At 44.6% G+C, this 10,013-nt stretch overlaps 2 protein-coding genes across 3 annotated transcripts; one reads left to right on the top strand and one right to left on the bottom strand.

Annotated features, from left to right (window-relative positions):
• Window positions 1-152: 152 nt before the first annotated feature.
• LOC109732562 (uncharacterized) lies at window positions 153-6,645 on the bottom strand. The gene is made up of 7 exons (XM_020291736.4): window positions 6,403-6,645; window positions 5,056-5,302; window positions 4,440-4,563; window positions 3,452-3,792; window positions 1,589-3,329; window positions 917-1,167; window positions 153-692 (listed from the first exon to the last, which is right to left on the bottom strand). Exons 1-7 carry the CDS (start codon window positions 6,495-6,497, stop codon window positions 621-623), a joined length of 2,871 nt encoding a protein of 956 aa, XP_020147325.1. The 5' UTR covers window positions 6,498-6,645; the 3' UTR covers window positions 153-620.
• Window positions 6,646-6,752: 107 nt separating this feature from the next.
• LOC109732563 (putative ALA-interacting subunit 2) lies at window positions 6,753-9,648 on the top strand. 2 transcript variants are annotated; one of them, XR_006664616.2, is made up of 9 exons: window positions 6,753-6,960; window positions 7,444-7,505; window positions 7,603-7,677; window positions 7,770-7,886; window positions 8,113-8,183; window positions 8,280-8,574; window positions 8,663-8,964; window positions 9,165-9,249; window positions 9,361-9,648. XR_006664616.2 is itself a non-coding variant. In XM_020291738.4 (9 exons), exons 1-8 carry the CDS (start codon window positions 6,891-6,893, stop codon window positions 9,217-9,219), a joined length of 1,035 nt encoding a protein of 344 aa, XP_020147327.1. In that variant the 5' UTR covers window positions 6,753-6,890; the 3' UTR covers window positions 9,220-9,249; window positions 9,361-9,648. The 2 variants fall into 2 exon arrangements, 1 of the variants encoding a protein (XP_020147327.1); XM_020291738.4 differs by having other exon boundaries at window positions 8,663-8,952.
• Window positions 9,649-10,013: the final 365 nt, after the last annotated feature.

Below are 10,013 nucleotides of genomic sequence, written 5' to 3' on the forward strand. Positions count from 1 at the left end.
CAGATTTTGAACCAGAAAGAGACCACTGGCTAGACTCAGCAGTAGCACCAACAGAGACAACACGCGATATTCATATTTTTGTCGTTAATAAAAGTGAAAAAGGCTGAAAGATATTTTTTGCATCACTGAAAGTAAAGTATGTCCTCTGTGGATTCGAGCTAAATTCTTTATTCTCAAGGTCAAGGGTGACTCGCACAAAATATATATGTTCCTTCGAACTAGGTGTCAGGCCTTTCCCAAGAATATAAACAGTGTCTTACAAGTTTAAACTGGGGGCGAACAACAATCAATTCACTTGCAAAATTCTGCAAATGTTCCTTTTGGAACAAGGGACGGCGATTTGAATCGACTCTTTCAGATATAAACGCAGTAAAATCACTGGAACAACATGTATCGAATTGCCAGAGACCATAGGCGACAACAATCTACAGACTAGCTCAAATGGATTATTAACTGGTTTCTTCGTCCGATGCCAGACCTAATTTTGGAAGGGTACAGCAGGCAGCAGCACTGCACGTAAACAAGCACCCGGATGCGCCAATCTGGACCTTGGCCGAATGCTATGCATGTTTGAGAAGCAGGTGGACGAAACGAGCTGGCTGGGTAGGAAGAAGCTTCACTCAACATTTCCCATGGCTTTTGTTCACCGAAGTCCTCCTAGCCAGTTTGCGGTTAGAAGCTGCTTGATCATCCTGCGAAGACCAGAGTTTGGTGAGGATAGAACATACTACGTGAGCAGTTCAACTCTGCAAGGCGCACTGGTGGGGCCGTCTAGATGTCACAGCTGATGAAGATCACCTACTCCAGGTTTTGAAATATGGACAACAGCTACCAGCTTTCAATGTTTAATGCCTTAATGGTGAACTCCGAAGAGGTGCAAAGAAGAAATGGAGAAGATGAGCATGGCAAAAATTACCATGTTTAGCGAGGCCGCAGATTCAGACCGCATAGTTTGATTCTGAGATTGACCAAGAGACTGGAATGTATCAAGTGCATCAACAGTTAGCTGCCAGCCAGAAAGTTCTGAACTGCCTGAGCTGGAACTAGTATCATAACAGCAAGCGGCTGCAACAATTCCATTGACCCATGGGCAGTAACTGTTGTGATGCTTAACAGGATCAAAATCTGGAAGACCTGGTTCATAGTCATTTTCTCCATTTGTTGCTCCTGAGAAACAAATAATAGAGTCTTGAGATGAGCAGAACACAGATAACTGAGCAGAAAACAATAGAACAAGTACATTAAAAACAGAGGTGTAAGAAATAATAAAAACATGTGTTTCTGTGGGGAGCAGTTGGTATAGGATGGCATTTATTTTGTTGGAGTAGCAGGTGCTAAAACCGATCTGAGATCGATACCACCTGTCCTGAAAGTCTAGCTGGCTGCTCCTTGGTCACAAACAAATCACTATGAATAACTTCAACTTCAAAGGAAGCATGGCTAGCAAGTACCAGTACCAGTCGAATGACCGTAGTTTAATAGGAAAAACATAGCGTGATGCCACAAAAGATAAGCAACTCTCCCCCAAAAATGTATAGAAATATCTTTTAGGTTATCTGTAGCAAGATAAAGTGTTGATGATAATTACCTAATCCATTCCGCAGATCATATTGCAAGCCTTGATCATCAGTAGTCACTGCTTTGCCAGCCTGTGTCACTTCCTCTTTAGATGCATCGAAGCCGGCATACACCCCAGCATTGCAAGAGAGAGAAGGATGCATGCTGCTTTCATGACCAATGGCATGTCCTATCTTTTTTCCACTCTCACCAGAATCAGCTTTATTAGAACCAAAATATTTTGATCCACTGTCAGCACGGCCTGCTGAACGGAACACAATATCTTGGCTGTCTCCATGAGGTTCTTCCCGATCAACTTCTTCAGGTACAAACTCATCCATCAATCCAGGCCCTGGAACTGATTCACCGGTATGGCCCATTGTCTCAGTAAGGTCAGTAATAGGTTCTGCATCACCTACACCACTCTCGGTTCTTTGCACAGATACATCAATGCCATGAATTTCAGCCTCGTCACTAGCACCCATGCCAACACTTCCACCACTAATTCCTAAGCTAAGCTGATCCCTTGCAAAAGCAGGAGTTGTGCCTGCATTAAGGACTTCCTCCCCTTCATTAGTACTGCTTCCTCCTATCTCCCTTCCGTCACTTCCAGCAGCAGGTTGTGCACAAGCACTTTGCTGTGCTTGGTTGCTATCGTTGAGATCAAAGGCATCATTCATTTCAATATTCCTGTGTCCACTAGATGAAGGCATATTAATATCTATACCAGCATCTGGATGATACTCAACACTCTCCATCGAATCTTCGTCAGCGCTGCGAACATCCATTGCGATAACAGAAGAGGCCCTCATAGAATCTCTAGCAGACGGATGCTCAACAGGAGCTAGACCAACAGCTCTAGAGTGACCGAACATACTAATATCCACATCCAAGTCAAAGCCCAAGTTTCTACTAGGACCAGCTCCAGAAGAAGATGGAAGATTGGCATCAAAAAAGTTGAATCCGCGCGGTTTTTTATTCTTGGTGTCTGAATCTTGAACGTCATCGTCAACTTCTTCACCATCACGATCAATGACAGTTCCTTCTATGCTGTCAGCATGTCGAACCCCGTCTTGTGGCTTGTCAGCTGTGCTCCCACCTTCCTCAAGGTTACGCTTCCGCGAGCTTGGACCCCGGGACTCATATGATGTTGCACGATCACCAACTTCACTTCCAGCGGGCTGCGCAATCATCAGATCTCTTCCCATCCCTCCATTACAACACTCAGATGCAACAGCCATTGAAGAATGAAGTGGCGGTAGTCCTCCAGCCATCGATAGATTAAGGTCTACTCCAGCATTTGATACTAATTTCCCCTCATAAGTTGCTGCTTCATCACGTCCTTCAGCTTGATCTCTTACCGCCCCATCATTAACCCATCCGTTGATCCCACTGGCTGCGCTAATTCCACGTGTCAGTGTTAGCTTTTTGCCTGTTTCTGGTGCATCAGTGTTATTTGGACTAATACGATTAGGACGTGACACAGATCTGAAGTCCCAGATCCTAACTGTAGCTCCACACAGGCTACAATCTAATAAAGGTGAGCTCATGCTGCACCCCGAATCTTTGAGGGGCCTTTTGCCTTTTCCTTTATCTTTCTTGGCTGATGCAGAGAATGAACTTTTCTGATGTTCAACAAGGGGGGAATAGAACATTTCATCTGGTTCATTTGAAAGTGCATTTTTAGCTGAGTGGGTTGAATTTTCTTCACAGTCCTGAACATTTGGAAGCCACCTAGGCTCCCATCCACAAAGACTTATAAGCTTCTGCGCCTGGAAAGTAAACCAGAATAAATGTTTAAATTATAGGAAGATGCAAGATCGAAAGGCATCCAATAATAATACTACAGTGGTGCCGCAAATCACACACATGTACAAAAAACAGAAAAACGTACTCTTGAGTAGCCACAAGATGAACCTTGATGGATGTCAACTCCTGGTGTATTCTCAGCTTTGTAACCCAGCTCCCCAGATAAGAAGCTAATCGATTGGGTTAATAGGCGGTTAATCTGAGCAGCCCTTGTCAACCTCATGTTCTCAATTGCAGATGGAGCAATCACAGGAAGAGAGAGAAACTGTAGAAGTCCATCACATCGATCTTTAAAACCTCCAATAAGCGCTGACTGTGTAAGGTGGAGCTGAACCAAGTTATCAGCACAGCTATTGCCCCTCCAGGGACAGCTATTCTTGTGTGATGCATCAAGCTGCCCCGCAAAGGCTTCTCCAGCATTTGTAACTAATACAGAACACAAAAAGAAAGGTTTCACAGCTAAATAAAACTCAGTTTGCAAAGCGGGGCGTACAACAAATTTTTTTCCAGCCTAACACAACAGCAAGACATGAATAACATCAGTGAGACTTATGAAAAGCACCGGACATATATGTTAATGTTGTCACTTACTTTATCAAAACAATGGCAGGTGTTAATCAGTAAATCAAACTGTTGAATATTAATAATTGTGAAGCAAGAGTATATGACCTATAGATATATTTTTTATCAGCAAGGAGCACAATATACGATGGCTCATGTAAAATTGGAACTATTATTAATACCAAATCAAATCTATTTAGTTAGACTGAAAGGTGAAAATACAGACATCTGCAAATGCACAAATCAGATAGGTGGCAAGCATAAGTGCATTGCTAGCCATTACATAGTTGAATGCATAATTTCTTGGTTAACGATATGAGCTAAATTTAAGTTTATGTCGGATAGATATACATCAAAAGGATAATACTTTCAGAGTAAGACATTTAAAACATGGTGATGAATGTATTGGTTTTTAGCACTAGGAGGCAGTGTAGCATGAAGAAACCTGTGGACCAGGACATAGCAATACCAGCTACTTCTCAAACTAATGTACTTTCAATAAAATCACATACCTTCAGTTGGGGACCAGGATGCCACTGCACTGAATAAAAGATGCGCACCACATGATTCACATTCAATTTTGTCCATGTCAACATTTACCCAGCCTCTTTGAGCACAAACCAATGAACTGGCAGCCTGCAAAAGTTAATTTCAGCATATCTTATGATGGCAGGAGTAGAACTTTCTTAAATAGTCCACAATGTTATTCTAATTTGAACCAAATAAAAACCACCAACATGCCAATTACAGCTAACCATTGTTTATAAGGCGGTAAGGCAACCTAAGGCGAGCACCACCCACTCTAGCACCTAGGCAACGCCTAAGCGCGGCAGGGCCTTATCGCCTAAGCGTCTAAGGCAGGAGGCCTTAAAAACAATGCAGCTAACAAAGGAAGGAACTGTGGCCTTGATCAAATTCAGTATTAACTAAACTAGAGATAAACATCATAAGTGATATCATAGGAAAAGACTGACTGTGCTTATGGATTTAGGTTACCATGAGTCCATGATTATATTTTATTGCGGACTAAAATATAAAAAGCAAAGTTAACACACCACGGCATTCAGCAGTTGTATCTTGATACTTTCAACAATGTTAAATTCCTATAAACAAGAAAGAAGAGATGACCTTCGGCTTAGCATCCCAAGTTGAAGGTTTGAATGTTGCCAGTCGACGAAGTAAGTCTCCACGCTCCCATGGTCTACAAGATGGTGCAGAATCCAAAGCAGTTCCAGCAGCATCAAAGCTATGAGCAGGCCCATAGGCATGTGGTGCAACATGTGACGAGGAATCAACCCTGGAAGCTTGTCTGCTACCCAACCAATCTATGCTTACTATATTAATTTGCATAGCAGGTGATGAGGCACCAGCAGAACTGAAAAAACAAAAGAGGGTTCAGTGCAAGCAATTGAAAATTAGGAGTTTATGACAAGACTCCCAACAAAGTATTGTGGCCGCCTGGCCGAACACTAAATTGCAAAAGGATGATACTGAAATCAATTTTACCTCCAAAACAATATGGAAAACAAAAACACTTATAAAGCTTTAAGAATTCTAACAAGCAGAAACAGCAGCGCTGCAGACCCAGGTCTGAGAAACTAACGTCCCTCGAAAAAGACTAAGCAATATGGCACCACAAGTTCCAAGAATACCATAAGGTTTGGCATCATCCAGTACCAATGGCACAGTGCATCACTTTATCCATTTTACAGAGGCAACGACCATTAGACAGCACAGATCCTAGGGTTCACAGCTAGGGACAGAACAGCTAATGCAGAAGGCCGAAGATATTTGGTGACTGGTTTGTGATTAACATGGTCACTTGCTCAGGACTCTGCTGAAACCCCTGTTCAGATGGTGAGGTACCCCCTTTTTGATGATTTCAGATGTGCAATATGGCTAGTTAGTTGCGTTTGCTCGCTGCCTCTTCTCTTTGTTAGCCCATGTTTGGCTGGTGGTGCTTTTCCTATATGGCTGTACGATAGTGCTACTAGGTTTTCGCCCTGTAGTTTGTAATCGAGAGAAACTGCTAACAGCGCATAAGTCAAACTCAGCTATCCTTTTCCCTAGTCCTTTCTGAACTTGTTGGATGTTATTTCCTCATCATAACTCGGTTCAGTGTTGAAAGGAAAAAAAAAGGGGGAGGTGCTACAAAAATACAGAGCAAAACCCCCTATATTTTTCACAACAGTAGGTATGAATTGAGCAACCAAATATCTTCCGCTTACACCTAAAAATGATATATGTTCCATCCATAGGAGAGTGGCAGCGTGATGGCTGTAGATTCATAGCCCTCCTCCTACCCAATGGTTTAATCGAACATTTATACACACTGTCGGCTGCCCCGCGAACCCCACCTGCGATCCTACCCTAGGTCTCCGCAGAATCGTGCCCAAAATAAATCCGGCTTTCGTTTCGATTCGGCGAATCTACCACCAGGGGAAGGGGGATGGGGGGGAGCGACGGAGACCGTACCTGGCGACCGGGGTGGGCGGCGGCGACGACGAGCGGACGACGGCGAACTGCGGCTCGGCCGCCGCCCCCGACGAGCTCCTGACCTCCTCCCGCATCTCCTCTCTCTCTCTCTCTCTCCGGCGCCTCTCGCTCCTCTCCTGGGGCGAAATGGGGAAATGAGCCCCTGACCGCGACGCGCAGAGCGAATTAACGGCGGTGCCACCGGTCGTTAGCCCCGTCTCACGCCGTCAACCTCACGGCCCGTTCAACCCAAAGCCCACACTACATGGGCCGGACATGGGCCCCCCTTTGCTGGCCCAAAGCTATCCACCGGGTGGGTCCAGCCCAGGCCCGTATCCTCGTCACTCTCTCTTCGTGCTGACCTGACCCATGGGCTCTCCCACCTGCCCTTCTGCTTCTTCTCCGGCTCCTCTCCCCCGATCTGTCGCCCCTGCGAAGTACGGACTCCGGCGAGCGGAAGGGGCTCTCGCGTCGAGCTCGCGGCCGTGATGGACGAGGCGGGCAGCTCGGCGTCCGCAGGCTCCGCCCCGCGCGGAGGGCGCCCGGCGAGATCGGGAGGTGAGCCAGGTTTTGACCACGCCGCGCGCTTCGATTCGGCCGCTGATGAGCTGTGTAGCGCATCCGTCTGCGTGACTAGGTGGCTCCGTGTGCTAGGGTTGGTAGCTGTCTGCGATCTCGAGAAATTTGTGCGATAAATGCCTCTTAGCTGCTATATATGGATTTACCTCTATCTACGTGTTAGTGTGTTTTATAAGGTGGTCGCTTTGACTTTGGTGATCTTAGGTGTGGGCATGCTATGTTAGTGTGTTGCATCCAGAGGCCATTTCGCATAGGGTTAATCCAGTGAGGAAATAAGTCATCCACAACATCATCTAGATCAAGGAAAATGCAAATGTCGATGCGCTATCAGCAAGCTTCGTTGTTTCAGCCTTACTGAAATTGTTTCTTGCACAGTAGGACAGTGAACGTCGTTTACGCACTTACAGACTATAAGTTTCTTCCCTCCTGATGCTATCTAGGTTGATCATGTCGGTTTTGCAGTATTCTATAAATTCACCCAGCAGGATCTTCCAGCTTGGAAACCGGCAATGACACCAGGATACGTAAGCTGGCGCTGACACTAAATATAGGTTTTTACATATGGCATTAAGTATTTGCATAGTACTCCTACCTTATATGGCATTACTTCCGTTGTTGCAGGTGATAGCCATTTTCTTGATAATTGGGATTATTTTTGTACCGGTTGGGCTAATTTGTCTGCAAGCTTCAAACAGAGTAATAATTGATTTCTTTTCTGTCTGATGGATGCTGAATTGGCATTAGTTTGGTTGTCATACTAAATGTGCACTCCTGCTCTGGGTGTGCAGGTTGCAGAAATAGTTCACCGTTATGATATTGATTGTGTACCTGATGCTTACAGAAGCAATAAGCAGGCTTATATCAAAGACAGCTCGATTTCAAAGAAATGTATTCAGAAAGTGAAGGTAGCTTCTTATCAGATCTAGTCAGACCTTATTTCTCCTATTTACTTGTCATCTGACTACAGGCTGGACTATAATTTCTTTGTATAACTGATTGAGTTCAGTTTGGGACTTTGAGATTACATCAGGCACATAATACAGTTTTCTTGTCCTATCTTTGTAATATTTGTATTTACTTATATGTTAATTCTTCAGAAAAATATTGAGACTTGAAAGTGTATATTTACAGGTTCAATACCATATGAAAGCTCCAATTTATGTGTATTACGAACTCGACAACTTCTACCAGAATCATCGTAGGTAATTATACAACTTTAATTTACTGGTCAGCGTCTTAGAAGAAGAAGCACTATGTCCTCTCTTGCTAAACAAAGTGAATCTGTAAATGCTGAACAGGTATATCAAAAGTAGAAGCGATAAGCAACTACGCCATGGGCTCCAATACACTGATAGCTCATGCAGTCCGATAGAAAGGAGCAACGGCCTTCCAGTTGTTCCCTGTGGATTGATTGCCTGGAGCTTGTTCAATGATACTTATGATTTTACCCGTGGGTCCATGGGATTGATGGTTGATAGGAAAAACATTTCATGGAGAAGTGATCGGGAACATAAGTATGGCAAGGATGTCTATCCTTTCAACTTTCAGAATGGATCCTTGATTGGAGGAGGAAAACTTGACCCTGATATACCAGTGAGTACTTCTATATCTAGACTGTTGTTGGTTGCTCATGCAATAGTCTACATTTTCACTTAATGAACAACTTGTGTCCTTTTGCCAGCTAAGCAATCAGGAAGATCTTATTGTGTGGATGCGCGCAGCTGCTCTTCCCCAGTTCCGAAAGCTGTATGGTGTCATTGAAGAGGATATACAAGCTGATGAAACCATTACCATGCACATAACAAACAATTACAATACCTACAGTTTTGGTGGAAAGAAAAGCCTGGTTCTTACAACGTCAACCTGGCTAGGCGGCAAGAATGACTTTCTTGGATATGCATACCTTATCACCGGTTCCTCGAGCATTTTCTTGTGCATTCTCTTTGCTCTGATCCATGTGAAAATCCCAAGGTAATCGATAAGGTGAATGTTTGGAGTTATATCCCGTGTGACCATCTTCTACTTCGTCCACATGTCTCTTAGAGCATGTTGTCTCAAGGCGATAAATACTAGTACTAGGCTTTGGTTTTCTGTTTCTATAACAGCCTAACACTGCACATAACTGTAATGATGATTGCTTTCTTACTGGCTAGATGTTTTTCTCATAACTGATGAATTTGCAGGCCACATGGCGATGCTGCTTACCTATCTTGGAGCAGGAAAAACGGCAATAACTAAGCTTCCGTGCATAGTTTTCTTGTATGTAAGGTATGCGCTCGATGAACACACTAGTCCCCTTGTAAAACATCCATAAACATGTTAGCTTTTCCTGTAACAACATGCAGTTGAAATGACGTTCCAAGTAACTTTGCCGTGCAGAGCTAGTAGGATAGCACCCTTGCCGGAGGTTCCCCGTGGCGTTCTGTCTCGACGAGCGCACCCTGTCTCGAGGGAACCGGAATATAGCAGGTCCAGGTTTCATGCACACTTGGATGCAGACTGCTGAGGATATATCTAGTCGGCCATGGTTCACTGATGCAGAATTTAGGATGGCCCTGCGACGGCGTCCTTGGAGAAAACTAGGGTCGTGTAAAACTGATATATGTATGTATAAAGCGCCATATAAAACTGATGCTATATGAATATACATACAATCTTTCAGCTTCAGTTTCACTTTCACATGGACAGTGAAGCATGGCGTTGCCTCCGCGTCAAAATCCGTTTTCGCGTGCATTTCTAGGGTAACATCGACGTCGGCGAGAGTGAGGGCTCGGGCACGTTTATCACGTGACGTTGGATCACCACAGCTGCATACGGTAATGTCCCGCGAACGCGGAAGCAGGTTTGTTTGCGCACGCTTTTCTCTGGCGTGTCTTCATCTTCCCCTGCTTCCTCCATCGCGTCCGGAACAACCAAACCAAACCAAACCCACCGCGACGTGACCATCTCTTCCCCCGATAGTCTCCGGCGCTCCACGTCCCATTGCCTCAGACGACAGTCCCACCCGAGCTTGCTCGCAGATGACTAGCCAG

Source organism: Aegilops tauschii, chromosome 5, assembly GCF_002575655.3.
Source record: "Aegilops tauschii subsp. strangulata cultivar AL8/78 chromosome 5, Aet v6.0, whole genome shotgun sequence".
Lineage (NCBI taxonomy): Eukaryota > Viridiplantae > Streptophyta > Magnoliopsida > Poales > Poaceae > Aegilops > Aegilops tauschii.

Excerpts from the sequence above, each read along its gene's own strand:
- LOC109732562 (XM_020291736.4), bottom strand. The coding sequence starts at position 6,497 with ATGCGGGAGGAGGTCAGGAGCTCGTCGGGGGCGGCGGCCGAGCCGCAG. Across the intron at positions 4,564-5,055 it reads CTTGGGATGCTAAGCCGAAG|GCTGCCAGTTCATTGGTTTG; the intron begins GTCATCTCTTCT and ends TAACTTTTGCAG. Across the intron at positions 693-916 it reads CTGCGGCCTCGCTAAACATG|GATGATCAAGCAGCTTCTAA; the intron begins GTAATTTTTGCC and ends TGGTCTTCGCAG.
- LOC109732563 (XM_020291738.4), top strand. The coding sequence starts at position 6,891 with ATGGACGAGGCGGGCAGCTCGGCGTCCGCAGGCTCCGCCCCGCGCGGA. Across the intron at positions 7,506-7,602 it reads CGGCAATGACACCAGGATAC|GTGATAGCCATTTTCTTGAT; the intron begins GTAAGCTGGCGC and ends CCGTTGTTGCAG. Across the intron at positions 8,575-8,662 it reads AACTTGACCCTGATATACCA|CTAAGCAATCAGGAAGATCT; the intron begins GTGAGTACTTCT and ends TCCTTTTGCCAG.